This window comes from Aphidius gifuensis, linkage group LG4 (assembly GCF_014905175.1).
Source record: "Aphidius gifuensis isolate YNYX2018 linkage group LG4, ASM1490517v1, whole genome shotgun sequence".
NCBI lineage: Eukaryota > Metazoa > Arthropoda > Insecta > Hymenoptera > Braconidae > Aphidius > Aphidius gifuensis.
In genome coordinates this window covers 14241696-14267823 of record NC_057791.1, presented here as the reverse complement: position 1 = coordinate 14267823, position 26128 = coordinate 14241696, and the positions used below count along the sequence as shown (strand labels likewise).

Here is a 26128-nt window from a genome sequence, read left to right as displayed (position 1 = left end):
TCGTAAAAATTTATAAATATATATACCCCCGATTAGAAAAAATAATATGCTCACATGAAGGCAAACAAAATACTTCAATTATACGAATTTAATTAAAAATTAAAAAACTAATTTATTATATAAATAAATAAAAAATATGAACAATATTAAAATTTTAAAGTTGATTGCTAATAAACTTACTAAAAAATATTTTATTTTAATCTTTGTTTCAGATATTCCAAGAACTGTCAAGAAAATATCTACTGCATCTAATTTGAAAATTCAAGTTTCTATATAAGTAAGCTAAATAAGCAAGTAAAAAAAGCAAAGGTGGAGATCAGGATGAAAACACGACAGCAACGGCTCCAGATAGTCCTCGAGTCTACTTTTTGAATGTTGCAGAGATGAGAAGGGATGAGAATAAGAGATATATAGAATAGAAATAGGAGAATCATATATGTTGGAAACAAGAGAAGAAAAAGAGACAGAGTTTAATACTTGTGTCGGTGTAGATGAAAGAAAATTTAAAAAAGATAGGCCACCCTATAGAAGCGTAAAGCCGAATAAGTCGCCTCGTTATACAAACGAAATAGTCCTGCGGAAATGGACAAAGAGTCAAAACTTTTTGGATAAACATGACGATAAGCCGAGTGCTAACGAGCCGATGATGTCGCAAGCTACCGGTAAACTTTAACTCTCAAGATTCTACGAAACTCAAATCAAGCGTGGTACATTCAACATGTGATCGCTTATATATACATAGAATATATATATTATGAGATAAGAGACCGTAAACTATTTTCTTTTTTTCTTTCTTTTTCTTTGCTAAACAATAATATATATGTATGGCGACAATACTATAGCTGGTTCAATTATACACTGCACTTGATGTAAATCTCGTTCTTTGGTCCACTCCATGGCTGACTAAATGACAGGTTTTTTTTACAATTTTCGTATTGATAATTTAATTACATATATGCATATATGTATTCATGAATATAAAATTTAGTTTGAATTATTTTTTTGGAGTTTGGACTTCATCAATTGATTTTAAATAAAGTTTAACGAATCTGTCTTCGTCTCTGAGAAGTATATCAGTTTTTAACATTCTTTTTCAACCCGCAGTATAAGAAACATTTTAGCGTAGATAAATGTTAGAATATAGATTTTATTTTTATTTAAATTAATTTATTTTAGTTTGCTCTTCCTATTAAAGGGTCGTTAAAGGAAGGAGTAAAAAAATTTCCAATAGTGTTGTGAATGAAACAAATAAGAAAAAAATAATGTTTTATAAAGAGCCTGCAAAAGTTCAAAATCCTCACAGACCCTGTGAGAGAAACGACATAATGCAGAAGAATTTTTATTCACTTTAAGTCAGTCCTTCCTTACAGGGCCTTTGAGGGTTTTGATTTTTTGCAGTTCAATAATTATGACCCATAAATTTTATAAGAGTAAAATCAACTATTTAAATTCATTCGAATTAAATAAAGCTTCCAGATCTGATCAAAAAAATAAAAAAATGAAAATCCTTAAAGAGCCTGTGCGAACCAACATTATAATGTATGTAACATATATGTCATGAAAAAAATCGATCAACAAAAATTTCAAAATTTTTAACTTTTTTTTTAGCAAATTAATTACTTTGAGCCTATCTATTCTTCCTCGTAAGGTATATAAGAGTTTTTGGCATCTTTGGCGGTTTAATCAATTAAATCAAATAAATGAAATCGTTATTGCTACCGATACGGAGAAATTTACGGGAAGTACGGGGACATTTACGAGTTTTACACACAATAAAATCAATCCATCGCATTTCACCGTAAGTTCTCGTAATCTGTATAAATGTTCCGCTAAATTCCCCCAAATACGGTGCCAATAGCGTTACCGTATAAAATAAATACAAAAAAAATAATTGCTAAAAAAAATAACAAAAGTTCACAAAAGTTTAAAATTCTCAAGGATCCTGTGAGGACCAACACTATGTAAGCTATCAATCTAGAAAAAAATTAAATATATTTCAAAATTTTCACAGCAAATATAATTGAATTGCAAAAAATAAAAAGCCTCAAAATCAAAAACCCTGTAAGGAAGGACGGACTTGAAGTAATTGAATATAATACTTACTTACTTACTTCAAGTCTGTCCTTCCTTACAGGGTTTTTGAGGCTTTTTATTTTTTGCAATTCAATTATAAGGCGAATGATCAGTCTTTTCAAATAAAATGTTTTAAAAAAAATTAACTTTCGTAGAATAAAGTATTTACGTCGTCAAAGAAATTAATAATAAAATCAATAAATAACTGAATAAACGACCAATGAAAAGAGAAATTATTTATTTATTTCCTTCCTATCCAGCATTATATAGTCGTTGCATATCCATATCTTTTGTTTTTTATTGTTTTTGTCACTATCGATTCTAAAAAAGTTTCACTTCAGTATAATCAATTCAGTTTGATCAAAACAATAATTTTAAAGTGAGTATTGGTGAACAAAAAAAAACAAACAAACAAACAAACAAAAAAGACTTTATATTTTCAGCGTTTACAGTTAGAGGCTTTTTTTAGACCCTGTCACCTAGTGATAGCTAAACACTGTCCTTATACGAGTTTTGCGTAAAAGAAAAAAAAACAATTAAACGTTGTCTGTCTCACTTTTAAGCATGTATTAAACAAAGACACAAACAGTTTCTTCGTTATTATTAAAAATTGAAAATTAATACATTTTTGTACTATTAATTCTTAATTTTTTCGATCCACCCTATCCTTTTTTTTTTTATAAATTATTAACCTTACAGTTTTAAATTATTAGTGTATAATCGATGTCAAATAAGTGGCAATATTATTCAATTACAATTCCAAATAGAGCTTATTCTTTTTTGAATGTTCTACCAGCAAAACTGTAATGATTTTTATTTTTTTTTTGATTCATGCAAGTGTTTATTAAACGTTCATTATCAGAGTTGAGAGCACCATTGCAACCGTATCCACCAAGATGATGAATACGAACGTAGTCTTCATCATTAATAACACCATCATTATTACAATCCTAAAATTTTAAATGTATGAATTATATAAAAGTGTTTATATAATTTATTTTATTTTTAAAAATCAATATTTTTTTTAAATTAATTATATTGTTAAATTACCTGAGCAAATCGTTGAGTATATGATTTAACAACATTAAAAGCACAATCTTGATCATTAAGACAATGAACAGATGCTGAAACAAATATTATCAATATATAAATTTTAATTAGAATATCAAGTTTAAGATGTTGTTATCATTATATACCATTGGGGTCACTTGGTTTTTCATTATTTATTGTTAATTTTCCAGCATCTTCCCAATATGCTTTCGTAATACAAAGGGGTCCACAACGATTATCCAAACAAGGTCTGTGTTGGTTACTGCATCCTGGTGTGGTTTGATAGAGACAAGTTAGACAATCATACGAAATAGGTTGTATAGTACTATCAGTCGAAGATCTAAGTGATGGCAAAGCTAGAAATTGCATTTTAATAACATTTTATTAACGAAATAGTTTTGGCTTATATTATATTTTTAAAATTTTTTAATAATTGTATTGTTTGAAAAAAAACACTCACAGTTGACGGATAGTAAAAGAAAAACTGTTATAATCACAAATTTAGCAAACATTTTTAAGAAATGTTGAATTTAGTTCACGATTTTTTGATGTAACTTTTGAGACTTTTGATGATGTTTTGTCTTATAATTTACAAACAAGTGGTTTATATACATTTGTTTGTTATGTATACATGTATAGTTTTAAATAAACAAGTTTTATTGATATTTAAACAGAACATTTTTGGGTTTTTACACAACAAACTTGTTGATTTGGTTTTTCCACATGACGACTGTGTGATGAACAAAGTCTCAAAAAGTTAATGTAGGTCAGCTTTTTATATTCATGTTAAAATTATACAAATAAAATAGCCACTAATGATAATGGCAGATTAAAATTACATATAAAAATGAAAAAAAAAATTTACATTATAAATTTAACTCGTCTTTTTTTATAGAGCTATATCTAGAAATTATATGGAATGTTTATGGCGAAGTTATCAATATTGTTTAAAACTAGCACACAGTTAATGTAAAATAATTATTATCTAACTTGGATTGATTAATCAGAAAAGTTAAATTGATATGTATAATATTAACTCTTCTGTTATACAGCGAATTATTTTTTAAATAATTTTTTTTTTTTTTTTTCATAATGTATTTAGTGTTAATGTGCTCATTAGATAAGTCATTATAAAACGAAAAATAAAGCTTTTATAAACTTGAATTTTGAAGAATTCGATAGTCAAGAAATTTCAAGGTCATAAGTTTAAATTAATCGGTTGATATTTATTATAAATTTAAGTCAGCTGTTATTAATATCATTTTCAAAAAAAAAAAAAAATTTATATATCAATTAAATTTGAAAAAAAACAATTTTATATTATTTTTTAATTTTGCTCCATTGCATTTTATTTTTTTTTATTAACCAAATGAAATTTAAGATTTTCTCTCCAAAAAAATTATGGGAAAAGTTTTTTATTGTCAATATACAATTCAATAAATCATCATTATCGTAATCTTGTATAATAAACACTGTCTCCCCTGTAAAAATATTTTATAGAAATTTAATAAAATGGCTTTGTAAATCGATAAACAAACAAGAAATATAAAAATTTTTTTTTCCATTTGTATACATATAACTTACAAATAAATAAATAAAATTTCATCAGATTTTATTTTTTATTTCTTTTTTTTTTGTATAAATACATTTCGAAATTGTCACCAATATTCTGAGAATTTTTACTGATCGTATTTTTACAAATATATTTATTAATAAATGGGTTTATTGATATTTCAAAAAAAAATTTATTACACACAGTGAACATGTGGACAAACAAAATAAACAAGTTAGAAAGCTAAAAATAATTTTTTTTTTCAATATTATTTGAGCTTTCTTATCTAAAATTTATATATATCCGTATATATGAGGAAATAATTAACGATTACATAAATTGATTTTTTCAATCAATAAAATTACAAAAATTGCACGATAATTGATATAAAATTTTGATCTAAAAATAATACACAAATTTGTAACATAAATTTTTTAATTTTTCAAAATTAAAATGAAAAAAATTATCAAATATTTTTTTGAGGGATAAAAAAGCAATATATATAAATATTTTTTTTTTTATTTTCTGTTAATATTTATAGTATATATAGAGTCACGACTGCCTAGTCGTGAAAAAATGAAAATATTAGTACCATCAGTAGCCTCGTCATTGTCGTAGTCGGCATCCCTTGTAGCCTGATCAGGGGCGGAGCGTCGTGGTGCTCTCGTTTGAATATACATATGCTTGATACAGAAGATATACCTTATATATATATATATCCAGGCAAGTATAAAGTAAATTGTCAATGGTCCTATTGTAGCAGTTCTTTTGGTGTCCAACCTCAACGTTATATTATTACAACGAAAGAGGCAACATCCCATCAATATATATAAATGGCCGTGTGCATATAACCAAGCTATTGAATATATTTAATATAAAAAATAATATAACAAATGCACACGTACGTTAACTGACATGAGCAACAATCAAATACCCGTGGTAATATTATGATAAAAAGCATCATCTTCACTTTTTTTTTTTTTTTTCTATATCTTTTTATTTATTCAATTGAGCTGTGTAGCCAACCCATTCCTTATTTTTCAATCCAGGGAGGAGTTATGGATATAAAATTTCCATTATTTGTCGTTTTTTTAATTCACTCGCGCTAGTGTCAGTGTTAAATAGCTGTACATTTTTTTACACGCTACCTGTAACTTTACTCATAGATGAAAAAAATTAGTAATAATAAAAACCTCAATAGAATTGGACTGCCAATGGAATTTTTCTTAAAGTTTAAATTTAGTGTAGAGTTGCATCTGTATATTCACGTTTAAAAAATGAAAAAAGGCATAACTACTATGCAATCTGTATAGTAGATTTATAACTATGCTTTCTTCGTTGAGGATCATCACTGTAAGCATGGTAACAAAAACTATTAATTTATTTCCATGTGTAAATAAATTATAAATTTCCATGAGTTTATATGTAAAGATTTTTTTTTTTTTAAGTAGTAATAAACCTTTTTCATCAGACAAATTAAATTAACAATTTTAATTAACACTTGTTATGATATCTATACATAAAAAAAATTGCAGTATTATATTTATCCCTTAGATTATAATATGTCAAATTTGAAATATATATATATTCTAAATATTTTCTATATTCTAAAATTGGACGACTAAATATCGTGGCATTAAATAGGTAAAGAAACACCAGTGCCAAAAAAAAATTCTACTTCAAAGGTAAAAAAACGTAGTTTCAAATGTTTTATTGTCATAATTTTTTGTTTATTTTTTTATACATTGTTTAAATAACAATAAAAAAATACAAGTAAAAAGGACACAGGTATATATATATATACCTTCATAAATAATAAAAAACAGTCGTATTATGTTCTTGAACAAAAACAAAAAAGAAATCCCAAAATAGCATTTGCCATCTTCACAGCAATAGTGTATTATTAAATGAATATTTCAAATTAATTATTCGACCATAATTAATTAATTATATACCTAAATTAAAATAACTATCCTTCCAAAATTATAAAAATCCATCTGACATTTTACAAATGATTTTAAATCTCTGGGAATTTTGCAAAAAGTTGAAAAATTTTTGTACGTCTGCAGCTTTTTTATATATTTTTCCAAAAGAATAAAAAATAAAATTCTGAAAATGGTGCTTCTTCACATCAATATACATCAATATATCTAAATTTTCTATATAATTTTTCTTCTGTTGCTGGTTCAGAATTATACAAATTATTTGATTGAATTGTATACCGGATTCATGCAATTTTATTTGACATTTATATATACGTATCTATCCAGAATTCGGTATAAATAAATTGAATGCTAGAAATTTTGCGTTCGCGTCGACAAGTCAGAATTATTCACGCTATCGAAAATACACACAATGCGGACAATAGTGTATTATGGTCTTTCATCGTGGTCCGAAAAAAGTTATTCTCATGATCGTGCATTAGTGTTTTACGATGTGGACATTATCGAGATCGTCACGCATGTCACTCAGTCTCTTGTGGACCACTGAAAGCACATCAGTACCTTCATCGTCTTACTCTGTCTCTTTCTTCTGTCGCCTCTTTTTTATTTTTTTATTTTTTTTCTGGCTTTTTTTTTATTTAGTTTTTTCGTTCCCTTTTTTTTTTTTTTCCTCCTTGTTGGCTAAAGTATATACATAAATACCGATTTGAGAAAATGCAGACTTTTTTTTTGGTCGCCCACAGTGCAAAAGGACATTGTAAAAAAGTACTGTAACCAGCAGGGAAGCTGGTGGAATATTTACCTTTGACGATGAGAGGAAAATCTATACTTATATATCCAACAAACAAAATAATCTTTTCAAATTTTCTTCGTTGGAGGCTAACAGCGTGACATTGAATTAAGACTATACTTTTATTAATAAAATGCATCTTCAAATGATGGCTCTTTTTATTATTATAAATATTTTTGAATAAAGCTATGTATTATATTATTTAAACGAAAAAAAAAAAAATGAATAAAAGCCATGTATGCGGTTATAATGTAAAAATTATCACTTTGTTATATAGCATTTATATATTTTATTTTATATATATATTTTGTATATATTTTTTTCATTCAAAAGAAAATTGGAAGATCGACAAACAAAAGACGCTTTGATCATGTGGTTCCCGCCTCTTTATTTTTATTTTATTTTTATTTTTTTAACGTTTTTTTGGAACCCCAAAACCATTGGTCGAGACATGTTTTTCAATATTTAGCCATCATGACTTTTCGACGGATCTTTTTGGACGAAATCTCCGCATCGAATTGGAAACTAGATAATTCAATTAGATGTTGGCAGCTGTTCCCTGCATCAAGTAAAACTTATATAGCTTCATCCTATTTCCCACTGCACCAATAAATAAGTTTTTTCGTTTTTTTATATTTTTATTTCTCTTTCTTTTGATTTTTTGTTTCTCATTTAAACACACTCACACACATATATAAAGTGATTATAATATATAAACTGTTTGAGTTGTTGGTGGCGTTGGTGGTCCACCCATCAGTTGAAACTGTCGTCATGCTTGCTTTTTTAGCTTCTTTTTCGGCATATTTCTTTATTCTTTAAATTCTTTTTTTATTCTCTTGAGTAAAAAAAAGAAAAAAAAAAATTTTTGGAATTATATTGGCACTGAATATGTTTATACAGGTCCTACTAAAAAATAAAATAATAAGTAAAGGGAATGCGCAAGAATATTGGACTCTGGAGAGTTGTTTTCATGATGCAGTCTCATCTGAAAACCATCAAACTTTGTATTGGTATACAATGGATACATACGCAGCCGCAGAAAAGGCAATAGAGATACCGACGACACGCCCAATTCACAACAAAAGTATATTAATATATATACCTAAAAACGCAATCGCAATGGCTGACCAGGATCATCAATTGATAAATACAATCGTTAGAAAAACAACATCATTATTGTATGTATTTCTTATTCAAAAACATTCCAGGTAAAAATTGAACATCATTTTTGAAACTCTTACAATTTTACTCAGCTAAAAAAAAATAATTTAAAAATTTAAAGAAAAATATATCTATAATATTATTGTAAGCAAAGAAAAACTATTAATTTAATATATATATAGAAACATATGTTTCTATTTTTTTATCACTGTTAAATAAAAGAAAGTTGAATTTCAAGCATGTTTCGAGTACATCATGAATAAAGTTCCAAGTTTTTTTATGTAAAGTTTAATTTTGTGCGTGGAAAACTGAAATACACGTACCGTTTCATGAATTTACAGCACAAAAATTGGAATTTTAACGTGAATTTACATCAAAAAATACCGTGTAAGAAATTTAACGTATTATGCATAATACTTGAATTTTAGTGTACTGTTTAAAAAAAAACACTAAATTTCATGTACATTTCTATAGTACGAACTATTTTAAAGTGTACACTATGCACTATAAAATCCTTTATGTATATTGGACATTAAATTTCAAGTTTTTGTACCCGGGTAAATTAAATCTTTTTGAGATTCCTCCTAAATCTCGTTTGTGCGAGATGGATAGAGATTTTACAGAGACAAATTAAAGAAGAATTAAAGAAAGTGTACACAACATTTTTTTCAATAAATAATAAATAATATTTTATTTTCTTCATTTATACTTATATTATATATTTCTATTTATATTTTACCTAATTTTTTTAAAAACGTAGAGTCGGACTTGAGGTTAGAGTCAGACTTAAGATCGGAGTTAGAGCTAGTACAAGTAGATATTGTTGAATTTCAAAATTTGAGTGTTTACTTTTTTAATTGTGTTATCATTCATTAATTTAAAAAGTTCAATTATACAAACGTAAAGTCGGAATTAGAGTCGTAGTCGATGCAAGTATAGATATTTATTGAAAAAAAAGTTCAAAAAATTATTCATTCAATTTATCTCTGATTCGTATTTAATTTTTCTTCAATTCTTCTTTTAAAATCTAAATCTAAATTAAAATCTAAATTTTACCTTTTTTCGGAGTAATGGAAGCGATATAACAAAAATTAAATGTAAATTTAACACCGTGAATAGGTAATAACTACAGCTTCAATCTTATATAACATTTTTTTCGGGTGAATTTTACTAATTTCCTCTAAGTGTCCCTCATTTCTCGACGAAAAAGGTAAATTCTACTTTTTTTTTGTAGATTTTACCAATTATTTTTCTTCGTGTAGAAAAATAATTATTGAATTCTCTAAATAATACCAGTTTTTCTATACATGTATGTGTCCTTGTTAAAAAATTTGTCTACTCGTAAAAATTTCAATTCAATTTCAATATCCATAAACTAAAAATTTTTCTTCAAATTCACAAATATTTTATTTATTTCATAGAAAAAAAATGCTAAATTGAAATCCCGTAATTTTTTTCCAGTCACAGAAACGTTTTTCCTCGGTTTATAAATATTAAATTTTTTTATCCAAGAAATATAAAAAAAAAAAAAACTATATACAATAAGGACAAAATAAAAAAAGTATCAATTTCCAAAGCATGTCATATGTGATTTGTAAAACGGAGAAAAACATCATGTAGTAATCATTGTAACGTATTGTTAAATTTTGCAAGGTAAAAAAAAAAAGAAGTTAAAAAAAGAAAAAAAAAAACATGAAATAATGGAAATAGAAAAGATCGTTCAGTATGTGCCATTATTGTATTATTCACGCAATAAATAGATTATTGAGAGTAACTACCCCCAGTGTGAGTGACGAATCACTTAAAAGCCGAAAGGAAATTTAGCACGACTATATGTATATTTATGTAAGGACTTGAAGGCCCACCGTGTCTGCCAAAATGAACATTTTCCTCTTTTATTTTCCCGCCCAGGGTTTCGTCACGCTAAATCACTTGAAATTAGCGGCATCTGGTCCGCGAGTAAGAGATTCCACTTATTCTGTCGTCTCATATATTGCCTTTATTTTCATCATCATATTCTGATAATAATAATAATATAAAAAATAATATTAGAGTGGTATATGGGCAATGGCCATTGATATGGGATCTTTTGGATCTGTAACGGCGGCATTTTAAAGAAAACACAAGTCAAAGAATATACAGGGCGGAGCAAAATACAGAGCAAAAAAAAAAAAAAAATAAGGAAAATGTTATTTTCCTGAAAATAAAATAAAAAAAAAAAAACGAACGCACAAGGGGTGGCTATATATATGAGTGCTGCGGCGTCGATTGAAATGTCAGAGTTTACAAATATTTGTCAGCTCCTCCTGGAAATACATGGACATTTTGTGTGACAAACTCAACAAAAATTGATTCTCCCGTTTGTGTGTGAACAAATTTTTATTTATTTATATATATATTTTCATTTCTTTATTGGGGATAAAATTGAATGATAAATATAATAATAATAAGTTATAGAAATGGGGGGAATAATAAAATAGTATAAACAGTATTGATTTATTTTTTTGATATTCAATATTCTTGACTTTTGTGATTATATAAGCATACCAGAATACCAGCTGTTACAACTTGGAAACACTTTGGCAATCCTTTTTTTTTTCTATGGTTATAAGAAATAACGAGAAAGGCATTTTACAAATAAGCGTTTTTTTTTGTCTGCAAGGTAAATCAACACGTCTATTAAATGAAAAGTTAGAAACTATACGACCTCCCAATATTGGAGGCATCAACATCCTGAGAACCATTAGGATGCTGATAATTGGTTTATAACCTATCCTATGTTTTATTGATATTATACCTGAGAAAATATTTTCTATACAGATATAAACCTGTTGCGTCAATAAAAATTAACATTAATTGCCTTTTTTCTTTTTAAATATTATTGTCTTGAAGAAAATAAATAAACAAAGTATGTATAATAAATAAAATTAAATATTTATATGGACAAATACTTTTTAAAATTTTATTTGATATTTTTAAAACAAAATAATAAATATTGATGAAACATTTGTAGGCTGATTTTATCATTATATATGTAACTCCTGGAGTCGCACGAATTTTTTGGTCAAACAAGGTGCCTGTGTTATTTTTTTTTTGTTTATTTAATAGTTAAGATTCACTTATTCTTTCAAAATTTAATATTTTAATTTATACCTTTTAAACGGCATGGCTGAGAATTATCATTTTTTTTTTTTCGAAAAATTTGTATTATTGGTTGAAAATAAGATTGAGAATAAAAAAAAAAAAAAAAACCCAATAAAAATTGGAATTGTAACGAGTAAAAATGTGCAATGCAACATGATAAAAATTGTCAAATTTAATAAAAATTATCTTCACTTATATTTAAGGGTAAGAGAAATTTAAAGTAATTTAAAAAAAAGACTAATTCATAAACAGCCTTTAATTCTAAAACACACTGAATTAAAGCTGTATAAAATTTTATAAATTTTTTTTTAAAAACAATTAATAATTGTTATTACAATACAAAACTTGATGGTCATTGTTTCGCATATATATATTTTTTTTTGTTCATTTATTAATCACCCTTACAATAATAGCCATTTGATTATTATGCCGATTTTTAGTTACACACTGATTTCTTTTAAATGCATTGTATACATGGTAGCATAATATTCACAATTATAGACCATTTCTTTTTTGTATTTTCTATCCAATGATACTATACAAAAGCCTTTTACTAATAATAATCATAATGCTTGTCGTGCAATGCGTTACAAAAAACTAAACTAAAATTGAGTTTTAGTGAGTATATTTTCACTATAGAGAAATCTATTCACATTTAAAAAGTTTGTTGTCTATTTTGGGTCGACATAATGAGTTTAGTAAACAGAGATAAATGGATGTACTTGAAGGTATTCTAGAAACATATACATTGGAAAAAAAAAAAAAGAAAATCTAATGTTTGGAAAATTCAATAGAATAGCGTATTGTTCTGAGTAAACAAATATTGTAAACTAATCGGAGGCCATTGCTGATTTACGAGGATGTGACTATGGTCAATTTGTTTAAAAGTACAAGGACAAATTTGGTAATGTGCTTTGACAGGTTCGAGGCCAAAGCAATATTGTGTTTAGCAATGTCGTACACACAACATGAAAACAGCAGTATTATATATATATGCATACATAGAAAATGACTGCGTGGAGTGGCGCAGTGATGCTCTCTCGCTGCAGGGTGAAACATGCAACCTGCTGGCACGAGGACACGTTAAACCAAAACATGAAAAGAATGACGAATATTTTAAAGCTTTCAAAGTTTTAAAAAATATATATCTAAAACCTTTATGGCACACTTCTTCAGCCTTCCATCAACCAAGATGTTGATCTTATTATTTTCCCTTTTTTTTTAAACTAAAGTTATATATATCCTTTCAAATATATTTAACAAAAAATTTCTTCAAAAAATCCTTGTATAATAAAATTGAAAATATTTTGGGAAATTCTTTACGACTTTTTTTTTTTTTTATGAATTCTTCAGGGTCAGGGTCTGATTTCTTTTTTTTTATTCTTTTATTTTTATATTTTTCAAACAAGATTGAGACAGTGGGTCACCCAGGTTTTCATTTCTCATAAAAAAATAAAATAAAAAATATAATAAAGGTAGTATAACTTTTTTTTAAAAAGAGCAGGGTTATTCAAACAATTTTTTTTTTTTTTTACGATGTCTACTGGCACCAAAGAAATACCTTGTGGTTTAACAACGGATCTTCATAGTGTCTGTAACACTTTACATCAACTTGCAACAACTATGAATATAGTATATACAATGTTGTGACCAAGAGACTTTTTAATAAAATTTTATATATGAATTGAATACCACGCGTGCCGAACACAATGCCCAGGATATTGTGAAAATATTGATTACAATTCAGCAACAATGGCAGTGAACAATAATACTCGAGACATATTCTGTGCTGTCTTTGCTGTATGCCACTTGAAAAAAAAAAATTTTTAATATAAAAAAGCTGCCACTTTTAGATGACGACGAGGCCACTCTTTATTGGTTATTTCACTGGTGCACATACTGCATATTGTCACGTGACAATATGTTCAATCTCAAGTCACCTATGATGGACAAAGCATTATGTATCAACTTTATTTTTTGTTTTACATTTTTTTATTAAGCCCTCTTTTGTCTGTATACATTCATCTAGTCATATTTATATTAAAAAAAAACAACTAGCTTGTTTAAAAAACTAAAAAATAAATTGCTCACGTTGCTCACTCATTGACATGTTCCAAAAAATATTTGAGATGTAAATATTTTTAGAATTTTTTTTATTGTAGTTATATACTCCAAATGTTCTTTGCATTTTTCTATGAATATACACTTTTTTAATGTTGATAATTTTAGGTATTTAAAAATCTTGCAAAAATTCAAACAATGACCTAAGTCAATTCGTTAAAAATAAATTTTTAAAGACACTTTTTAAAATTTTACCGAGTGTTTTTTCACAGGTTAAAAAATTAATTTACTTATTTCATAATTTCTTTGTCATAATAATTTCAACAAATACTCACAAGATAATTGTTGTCGAAAAATACATGGTTTCAATAAGGACATGTTTTTTTTTTTTGTTGTGACTTTGGAATGTAAATAAAAATTGAAATTTTATTGCTTACAATAAAGCTCAAATTTATTTACACATTCTTCCTCTTTCCTTATCTATTTTATAGCCGGAATTTTTTTTTTTAATGATAAAATAACATTTACAGAATTTAAAAGTATAACTCATATACTTATATACATTTCAGTTGTCGCTCAGTTCTTCAAAAGTAAACACAACTATTTAAAAAACATATTCTGTATTTAAAATTTATATCAAAGCACTTATATTTTTATTAAATATATAATTAATATTTTATTTTAAATATTGAATTCATTCAAACAATAAATTTGAACAATTTAAATACTTAATGAATTTTAAAATGTTAAAAATTTGGTGTGAGATGACAATGATAAGTGTGATACTATTTGGGCTCATTATTGCAAATATTTTAGCTGATTCAACGAATCAAAATGGAATTGGTAAGTTTGTGCTAGTCAAAAAAAAATATAAACACATTTTAAGCTTTTTTACACTCATTTGCTTCTGGGGTGGCTGAGATTTTGTGCATATACCAAAAACTTCAATATTTATTTCGACATATTTGCATATTTTCTACTGAATAAAATGTTATAATGATGTAAAGCAAATAAAGTTATAAACCACGTATTTATAAATGTTCAAGAACATATTTTTTTTTGTTTTATTACTTTACAATGTAAAAAAAAATTAAAATTTTATTGTTTTTACATACATATATACATTGTATAACAATAAAGCTGATTTTTATTTAGAAGTTTCTCGTAATTTATTATCTATTTTATAGTCCAGAAAAAAAATTGTTATCTTTCTTTTTTGACAATAAAAAAAAAATTTACAAAATCTAAAAAAAAATTTATATTTATATACAATAGTCATCGAGTCTTTTAAGATATTTGAATCCATTAATAATTTGTTTATTAATATTGAAGTCAATAAACCAATAAATTCAAACACTTTAAATATTGTAATTATATTCCTAAAATGTCAAAAACTTAGTGTGAGATCACAACAATCAGTGTGATATTATTTGGGCTCATTATGATACTGGTAAGTTTGGGTTTTCAAATAAAAATATAGTCATAGTCACAAGCTTTTATACACTTATTTGTTTTCGTGTAACTGTGTTTTTATCTATCGCAAAAACTTCAGGTATCAAAGATATTCAAAAAAATGTCGTAAAATTGTAATATCAATTTCAGCTTTTTCACAGTAGAGATTACATAAGTATTTTTCGAAAAATAAAATATTAAAAAATGAAGCAAATATAAATTTTTATGCATAAAGTAATTTTGATCAATGTATTTATAAATGTTTAAGGGCATGTTTTTTTTTTGTTTTTTGCGTTGTTACTTACTTACTTTGGAATGTAAATAACAATTGAGCTAATTTTTATTTCGACGTTTTCTGTATTTTATAATCCAGGAAAAAATGATTATTTTATTGTTTAATAATAGAAAAAAAAACATTTTCACCTTAATAGTTGCAGATCTTGATAAGTTTTTAATTATTTCTTTAAATTTATGTATGATGGTGATCAGACATCAGAAATGTTCCAACATTCTTCAATCGAACATTCGATTGGCATATCTCTGAAAGCACTCATAGTTGTAACAGAAGATTTTACAAATAATAATAGCTCAAACGAAAATGAGTTCCTCAATAATTTTTGCCAATGGAAGAGACAAAATCATGCTATTCCTGATTATACACATGATGTAGGAATACTTTTGACAAGGTTGATTTTATTTTTTGTTGATATATTTATAAATTTTCATAAATAATCACTGTTTTATAAAAAAATGAGTGTTAATCAATAATAATTTATTATTTATTTTAGAATAAATATATACGAAGATGATGTAAAAGGATATGCTTTGGAAGGATCAATGTGTTCTCCAACAAAAGGATGCGCTGTTGTTGTTGATGACGGTGATAATACAACATCAAGAATTAATCATGTGATTGCTGAATTGTAAGTAAAGAAATGTTTAAAAAATATTTTTTTAATATTCTAAAAATTAAAGTTTTTATATATGAATTTTAAAATGTATAATATACTTTCATTTTATAAAGATAATTTTATAGATTAAGCACAGATAACAAATTGAAAAATGAATTAAATCAAGGAGTGTCTGATTATTTTCGGAATGTCATCAACACATTTTTTGCGTAAGATTCATGATAAGTTATAGTATTATTAATTTTAATTATATTAGAATATAAAATTTGATATTTCTATAGATTTATATTTTCCCAATCGACATATATGATCATCGATACAGTTCTAAAAATAATTATAATATTAAACATGTCTATTTTTCAATTTGTAAGTAATTTATATTTTTTACTTTTATTATCAGTGATGAAACAAATAGTTGTTTAAATCACCGGTTTGAAGGACGGTTTGATATTAGTCAAGAACTATTTTTTTATAAAAATGAAATATGTCAAAAAATTTTTGGGCTTGATTTTTTAAATAGTGATCCGGTTAAAGGTGAGTTCAATGTCAATAAATTTATTATGAAAATAATTTTTTCTTGTACAAGAAATTAAGATATACGTATACATCTTAATTTTTAGATTTATATATCTTTTATTATTTTGCATTCTCATACAGAATGCTCATTCCGGATAAATTGTAGGATAAAATCACGTTTGATTCAAACGATTGTGGTCGTACAAGATGGCATTCAATGTGACATTGGGTCACATTGTTACTATAAAAAGTGTAGAGCAAACTGGAGTCCATGGATTACACTAGAAGAATGTGACAGAAACTGTGGTGGTGGTAATCAAAAATTAATTCGTAATAATACAAGTTTCAATAATCAGTTTGGGAATGTTTTACGTTATGAAACTTGTAATAATCATAAATGTTCTAACACTTCTGAGGACTTTAAGCCAATTACACGGTAATTTATGTTTAATGCATTCAATATTCATTTTGCCAATATATCAATTCTAATTATTATTCTGATTTTTTTTAGAGATCAACAGTGTGCTCGAGTCAATGTTGAAAACCGTAAATTAATGACATCATACTATTCAGAAAGTAATTTTTAATTTTTTTATTTCTCATTGTAATCAAAACCTATGATGTGTGATTATTAATTTAATCATTGATTAAATATAATAATCAAATTTTTCAATTTGAATTCCAAAGAACACCCATGCAGATTGTATTGTTTGATTGATGCTGAACTTAAGCATTCAAAAGACTATTACGGAGCAGTTATTGATGGTACACCTTGTAGTAATGATGGTTTTCATTTCTGCATGAATGAAAAATGTGAACACTCTCTATTAACTAAATATTACGATCGTAAGTTTATTCATTTATTTATTTTGAATTGGTCAATGATGATTCATTAGTTAAATTATCAGTTAAATATATTTACTGTTTTTAATCATTTATATCTCAATATAATTATTGCAGGATATAACTTCACTGTGAATTCTAGTGATCCATCAATTACTAAAAAACTGTCTTCAGCGTCGAACAATTCGATATCCACAGAATTCTATTCCATTCCTTATTATGTAAGAATTGCTGTTTTTGTTGATCCATCAATAGCTGACTATCATAAAGAAAACGTGACAACATATATTAAAATGCTAATGGCAGAAGTAAAAATATAAACTTTATATATGTGAAATGAAATTTGAATTATTTTATTTCCTCTGTTAATTTTTTAGGCTTCAAATATATGGAAACATTCTTCTTTAGGTTTTTCAATAAATATTGTCTTGGTAGATATTCGTATAATGAAAATAAAGTTTGAAAATCAGCACATGTTTCCGGCATTGAATAATATTCTTATCATGTCTAATTTTAAAATATGGCTGAAAGATCAGCCTGTTAATTATGATGTAGCCATACTTTTTATGAGGTAGTGTTATTTTTTTTAATAAAAAATTTTTGAATAAAATCAAGTCTTTATTATTTTAGTATAGTAGAATGCAGTTTATGAAAAAAAGAAAAACTTATTTAATATTTTTCTAGCTATAACAACGAAGAAAACGTTGGCCATACCGGGAATTTCGGCACTTTTCCTAATTATATTGTCGTGTTAGATATTCTTGCTATCACAATATCGACAATAGCTCATGAAATTGGTCATGCGTAAGTATTAATTTTATTCCTTCAATTTTAGAAATTATCTATGATCATATATAACCGTTGATTTTCTTTTTCAAATTGATTCATTATTATTTTTGAATAGTTTGGGTGCACATCATGACTTCGATAATGATAATTGCAATTTGGACATAGAAATAAATAAAATACACTTTGTAATGAACTATGGTACAAGTCCTCCTTTTATCTGGTCAACCTGTTCACAAAACGAACTAGCTTATTTTCTAAGGTACCTATTTTTTTTTCATTATACATGTAGGTATACTTGATTGTACTGAATCAACTATTTTTTGTTTCATTAATATTATTTTATTTGATATAGTACACATTCATCATCTTTGCTAAAAAAACCCGAAAAATTCATTGATCTTAGTAAAGTACCACATTTGGGTCAAGTTTATTCAGCAGATAAGCAATGTGAAATGGAGAAGGGTCCTGGTTTTACTTTACATCGTACATTGAAAGATTCAATTAATCGTACGTATACATCAAACTGATATTTAAAATCATTTAGCTTGGTGATTTTCTTGTTCTTTTAAAATTAATATATATACATTATATGTATATCATACATTTTAATAAAAACAGAATGCAAAGAGTTTAGTTGCTCAAATGGCTCATCCGTTCAAAAATCAATCTTGAGAATGTTTGATTTTACTCCATGTGGTATAGGAAAAATGTGTTATGACAATGATTGTATTGAAGAGACTCAATTAACGCCTATTCATGGAGGTTGGGGTCAATGGATACCAACTGGTAATTGTTCCAGAAGTTGTGGTATTGGTATAATAAAAGCAAGACGAAAATGTAATAATCCATTACCAGAATATGGTGGAGATTATTGTGTTGGAAAAAAAGTACGTTTTGAAATTTGTAGTGTTATGCCATGTCCCGAAATTGCAGTTGATTTTAGGTATAATTTTTCAATTAGTTTCTATAGATCATTGATGAACATATATAATATAGTTGATGATTGACTTTTAAATTTATATATATTATTTTTATATTTTACAGACAAGAACAATGTTCTAAATTAAATGATAACATCAAAAACTTTACTGCAGTTTATGATCCAAAAGGTATTTGTCATTATGATTTCAAAAAAGACTGAATAACGTTCAACAAGATCTGTGCTTTTCGTAACTATATATATAGTTATAATTATATATAATTATTTCATCTCTTGGATTAGATGGAATCTCAGTTATAGATAAAATAGAAACTTTTTTTTCTAATTTTTCGTTTTTTTTTTTATTCTTTTCTGATTGATCTTTTCATGTTCTACTTACGTAATACTATACATATATTTATAAACAATGAATTTTTTGAGTTTGATTTTATAAATTTACATTTGTTTTTCAATTTTTTTTTTTTAATATTACAGACACTGAAAACCTTTGCAAGTTAACTTGTCAAGCAGTTGCAGAATCAAACAATTCAATTATTCTTGAAAATGTTATTGATGGAACTCCTTGTGGAAAGGATTCTCATGATGTTGATTATATGTGCAACAGTGGAGAATGTAAAAAAATTGAATGTATTGAAAATGACAACGTGTTTGATGCAAATTCTATATTAGACATTTGTAATGTCTCTCGTGGTTTTTATGATAATCAAGAATCACTTTCTGTAGAATTTAGAAGTCAAAAATTAAGCCAGTTATTATATGAACTTCCAGAACACTGGACTCTTGTTAGTAAACACGTAGTATATATTTATATTTTCTTCATATAACTTCATTTGTATTCAATCAGTATAATATTTCCTGCTCAAATAATAATTCATATTAATAATATTTTCCAGAATAATAGTTGCATAATTATACATCGAATAAAAAAAAACTGGGAAATGATTGTGGATTATTGCGAAAAAGAAAAATCAAATGTACTGCAACTGACTGAAAAAAATTCGGATGAAATGTTTCTTGTAGAAGATTTATATAACAACGTTGAAGCGAACTGTGATGAAACATGGGAAGAGATCAGAGATGATATCCTTTTATATCTAGATAACATGAAGATATGTAGATTAAATTACAATGGAGTAACAGGAATCACAATGAAAAGTAGATTTGATTCAAAAAAAGTAAGTATAATTATAATATATATGGGGCATTCTTAGTCAAATCATGGGGTCATCTGCCTGACCCCTTACGATTTTGAAAATATGAGCTATTTTTGGTTGATTTTAGGCTGAAATTAAGCCTCTAATTTTTTTAGATTTTTTCATTAATTTTTCTAGACTCCATCATCTTGAATATTATAATATTCACTGAAAAAACGTTCCCGCTGCAGGCACGGTCTATTAGACCGGTAATGGTAGACCGCTACAGTAGCAGGATGTCCATGTAAATCCACAGTAAGCACCCGTATATTCTCTGTAAACTGTACTGCTGTGAGAGCAGTACAAAGCACTGCTGTGGCAACTGAATGCGCGCATCTGTATGCGCGGTCATATACGGTTCACGACTTTGACATCACTTTTTATTAAATGTTCAATTAAAAATTTCTTTCAATGTTAAATTAAAAAATTTTTTTTTATGTTAAAAATTAAATTTTTTACATTTTTAATTTACTGTGTAATATTATTTTTATGTTATCATCATAGTTAATGCAATTTCTTCGTTTATTCAATAAGTAAACTTATTATTATTACACGGTAAATTAAAAATGTAAATTTTTTTTTTTTCAATTCTATATTCAAATAAAATCAATTTTTTTCAAATTCTTTATACATATTTTTTTACAATATACAAGATTTTAAAATCAATTCATATTCTATAATAATATTAATATATAATTATATTTATTAATAATTAATATTAATAATATACATATATACATCATTTAATTTATCGAATGAGTCTTTACGTGTCATACAGCTATTCTTTGTACTGCTAATACGCCTGAACTCATCGACAGTAAAATGTTCGGCTGCAGCAGCAGTGCTGTACTGCTGTGAGAGCAGTACAGAAATTCCAAGTTGGGTGTACTGCTCTCACAGCAGTACAGCGCTTCGCAGTCTACTTTACTGCTACGGCAGCAGGAACGTTTTTTCAGTATACTATTTTTGCAATTTCTCAAAAAGGACCATTTTTTTTTTTCTGAATGTTTTTTCACAGAATCAGGTACACAATACTCGCATTTTAAGCACCGCAAAAATCTGGGTCCAGAAATATGAATATTTTTTATTTATTTTTGAAAATTTTTTTTTTCAGCAAAAAAATTTTTTGTTTCCAGAAAAAAAATTTTTTTTTTCCAAAATGAATATAAGTTTATAATATATAAGTTTTTGATTTCAAAAGAATAAAATAAAACTAGATTTTTCTTTGGTAAATTTTCTGTTTCGGCACTTTTAGAAACTTTTTTTGCTGAAAATAAAAATTTCAAAAATAAAAAAAAAATATTTATATTTCTGGACCCAGATTTTTGCTGTGCTTAAAATGCGTGTATTGTGTACCTGATTCTGTGAAAAAAAATTCAGAAAAAAAAAAAAGGGTCCTTTTTGAGAAATTGCAAAAATAGTGATATTCAAGATGATGGAGTCTAGAAAAATTAATGAAAAAATCTAAAAAAATTAGAGGCTTAATTTCAGCCTAAAATCAACCAAAAATAGCTCATATTATTAAAATCGTAGGGGGTCAGGCAGATGACCCCGTGATTTGACTAAGAATGCCCCATATACATCGATATATTATATTTTTTCTACGTATATTTTTCGTCTTAGATTTATTGATTGAATATTGTATTTTCATATCATTTTTTTATTTCAGCTTAATACACCTAACTTTAATAAAATAAATGATCTGGAAAATTCTTGCAAAAATACAACGGATTCCGTTGTTGCTCAACGTATTGTTGATGACAAGTCTTGGATTATTGATAATACGATAAAACTTGTGGAATCAGCGGAACTTTTTAGAAAAGATTTAGTCAACGATATTACTTCGACCACCAAGTATTGTCAAAGAAACAATGTACAAATACTTAGAGATTCTCTAAAAAAATTTAAAACTGAATGTAGTGACGATGAAAACTACCTTTCTTTATATACTTACACACTCTAACCTATTATTACAGATAGAGATGATTATCTTTTAAAAGTTTTAACCCAAGATAACATAATATATAAATACATGTATATCTATTCGCCGTCAATCTATCCAAGCTGTTGGAAATAAACCTAAATTTTAAACATGTTTCGTGTACATCATGCATTAAATTTCCTTTTTTCTGATGCAAAATTATATTTTTTGTGCTGTAAACTGAAATTCATGCACAATCCTGTAAATTTACATTAAAAATCAACTACCATATAGTGTAAATTTGAAGTATTTTGCGTTTTACTTGAACTTTACTGTACAATTGAAAAAAAAACATGAAATTTCATGCACATTTCAAGTACGTTACGCACAAAAATTTTAGTACTGAACGTTAAATTTCAAGTTTGGGTACTGTAATTTTAAATCATGCATGCACAGCTATCCTGTAATTTTCAAGTATACTCGGATTTTATTGCACAGTACTAGAAAACCATTTCTAAATACTGTACAATAATTTTAATCTATACGATACTAGGATTTAAATGCACAGTACTTGAAATAAATTTCAACTACTGTACTGTAATACACGGAGAGAAATCCGCACCAAATATTACTGTAGTGGTATCGTAAAAATCATAGCTGACGTCATTAAAGCGACTAATTCCCACTTATTATAATGATTATTATTATATTTCATCTAAATTTTTTACTGTAGTCTACCGGAATTTTCGGAAGTCTCGAGTTAATGGTATACTTTATGCCAGAAATTACTGTAGTGAACAGCAGGTTTTCCCGCCAGATGACACGAATATTTATTGGAAATCAAGCGTGTTCCAAACCTCTTCTAAAAAAGTTTATTGTTTTTATTTTATTCATGAATTTAAATTAAAATACGGTGAAACACATGAAAATTATAAAATGGTTTATTTTTTACGGAGGCTAGGAGCCGAAAGGCTCAGCCGCAGTATTGGATTTATCCCCCAAAAAAAAAAAACGTTCATAATTTCTAAACTAATTGTCGTAAAGACTTCGGATTTGGCTCAAAAGACGCGGATTTGGAAATTCTATCGCCCCTAATAAAAAAAAACATTATCTATTCGGCCATTTTTTTTTTTCCCAAAAAACGAAAAAAAAAAAAATTGTGTTTTTTTTTTTTTTTTTGCACGAAAAATACTATTCGTACGATAAAAATTCATTTGAAAAAGTTATAGAATTTTGAAAAACGATTATTTTAAGCCTAATATGAAACCTCTGCGACTACTCTATTTTGAGTTATAGCTTGTGCCGTTTTCATTTTTTAGGCAAACGATAACTCATGATGAAATGGTGTTAGAGACTTCATATTAGGCTTAAAACATGCGTATTCGAAAATTCTATCGCCTCTCCGAAAAAATTTTGATCTATGAATCATATTTTTCATAAAAATTAAAAAAAAACCGTTTTTTTTTTTTTTTAAATTTAGTTTTTTAAAAAAAAAAAAAAAGTGACTGAACAGATAATGCTCTTTCTCATGAAGGGCGATGGAGTTTCAGAAGACGCGTTGTTTGAGCCTAATACGAAGTCTCTACTACAATTTTATCAAAAGTTATTGCATTCCTAGTTTTCGAGTAATTTCTGAAAAACGCTCTAACTTTCGACAAAATCGTCCTAGATACTTTGTATAAGACTTAAAAAGCATGTGTGGTAAAATCCTACAACTTTTAGTCGAAACTTTTTTCAAAAAAAATTATAGTTTTCATAAAATAGTAAAAAATAGAATTTTTGAAATATTTTTGTCTCTTTTGTTTCAAAAATAGAAAAAAATTGACTATTGGAATCAGGGTAAACTGCTTAAGGGGCGATAGAGTTTTTAAAACCACGTTTTTTGAGCTTAATATGAAGTCATTCCGTTGATTCTAACAGAAGTTATAGCTTGCCTTAACTTGAACGAAAAAAAAAAAAAAAATCGATTTTCAGAAAAATAAAAAAAAATGTACTATTATTGTATTGTTACTTTTAAAAACCATTTAAGAGATAAAATTTAACACGGCCCTAGCCGGAGTATTGAAAATTTTTAATTTTCAACGGTAACGCGGGCCACATGCCCCAACAAACGTTACCAGATCTTTTTTAAAATTAATAAACACATTACATTTTTATTCTGATGTTTAAATAATAAGGTTTTATTTAATTTTTTGTGACGTTTTTTTGTTTTGTTTTGATTAAAATTACTGTAGTGTAGTAGGAAATTCTAGTCGATCCTAGTGGCCTCCCCACGCAACTTCTCAATTTCCAGTAGACTACAGTAAAATTTGTTTGATACTCTACAGCATTATTTGCTGCGGATAGAACTCCGTGTATTAATACAGTATACTCAAAAATCATTTCTAGTCTTGTGCTGTATTTGTCAAGTAAAATTCTAGCATTTTACATGAAAATTATTGTACAATAATAGAAATTTCATTTGTTAAGTTTCTTTAGTCTTCCAACAAAAATATTAACAAATAGAGTATCAAACAAATTTTACTGTAGTCTACTGGAAATTGAGAAGTCTCGTGGGGAGGCCACCAGGATCGGCTAGAATTTCCTACTACACTACAGTAATTTTAATCAAAACAAAACCAAAAAACATTACAAAAAATCAAATAAAACCTTATTGTTTAAACATCAAAATAAAAATGTAACGTGTTTATTAATTTTAAAAAAATAAACCATTTTATAATTTTCATGTGTTTCACCGCATTTTTATTTAGATTCATGAATACAATAAAAACAATCAACTTTTGTAGAAGAGGTTAGGAACACACTTGATTTCCAATAAATATTCGTGTCATCTGGCGGGAAAACCTGCTGTACACTACAGTAATTTCTGGTCTAAAATATACCATTAAGGGATTTCGTCGATTTTTTTCCCAATATGAGAATGCTTTGAAATTTTTACAGTAGATTATTGAAATACTAATACATTTTATGTAATTTTTTGATAATTGTTTGGAAGCTCGTTATTTTTTTATTAATTTTCAAAGCTGACAACTTTTAACATGGGCTCTTATAGAGAATGCGATTTTTGTCAAAAAAAAAGTCCATTAGAATACCAATATCTCTAATCGACAATATGACATCGTGAAAAAAAACGATCGGGTTATAAAATGAAACAAAACAAAACGTATGGAAAAAAATAAAAGAGGTTTGGAGCTTAGTTTTTTTACAATTAATAATTAAAGTATGAAAAAATTGATTTTTATGAGGAATTATTGAAAAATCACTAGAGACCTCTTGCGGATGACTTTTAGAAACACAATATTTCTATGAGTGCGAAAAAGACAATAAACAGAGGAAACAGATGTTGTCTCACTCTTCGTTTTAAAAAATCGACGAAACCCCTTAAACTCAAGGCTTCCGAAAATTCCGGTAGACTACAGTAAAAAACAAGGTCCCTAGATGAGTTACTGGATTTAGACAGATCATCCGAAGCTAGAATTTTGGACGCCATATTGGGGATCAGTAGTTGTGTGCATGCGTATATGTACACAAGGTAGGTACGTATGTATGCGTGGACAGTCACACACATTCACACATGTTTATCAATGTTTATATTTGACATTGTCTGACGTTCAATTGAATTTAATTTGTTAATTATAGATACTTGATATTTAATAAGAAATTCTATTTGTGTGATAATATTGGTACTTCTATATTCAAATAGGCAAAGATAAATTAATATACTATCATAATTATATTTTATTTAAAGAAAAAAAAAAAAAAAAATTCGTACAGGTTATTTTATTCAAT

At 26.7% G+C, this 26128-nt stretch overlaps 1 protein-coding gene across 1 annotated transcript; it reads right to left on the bottom strand.

The window, feature by feature from the left end:
• Window positions 1-2843: 2843 nt before the first annotated feature.
• LOC122853886 (lysozyme-like) lies at window positions 2844-3635 on the bottom strand. The gene is made up of 4 exons (XM_044154295.1): window positions 3584-3635; window positions 3270-3479; window positions 3124-3197; window positions 2844-3023 (listed from the first exon to the last, which is right to left on the bottom strand). The coding sequence occupies exons 1-4, from the start codon at window positions 3633-3635 to the stop codon at window positions 2844-2846; spliced, it is 516 nt and encodes a 171-aa protein (XP_044010230.1).
• Window positions 3636-26128: the final 22493 nt, after the last annotated feature.

What these genes read in the sequence shown, in the direction of transcription:
- LOC122853886 (XM_044154295.1), bottom strand. Translation starts at nt 3,635, where the DNA reads ATGTTTGCTAAATTTGTGATTATAACAGTTTTTCTTTTACTATCCGTC. An exon ending in AAAACCAAGTGACCCCAATG is followed by an intron (nt 3,198 to 3,269) that starts GTATATAATGAT and finishes TATTTGTTTCAG; the next exon opens with CATCTGTTCATTGTCTTAAT. An exon ending in ATACTCAACGATTTGCTCAG is followed by an intron (nt 3,024 to 3,123) that starts GTAATTTAACAA and finishes TTAAAATTTTAG; the next exon opens with GATTGTAATAATGATGGTGT.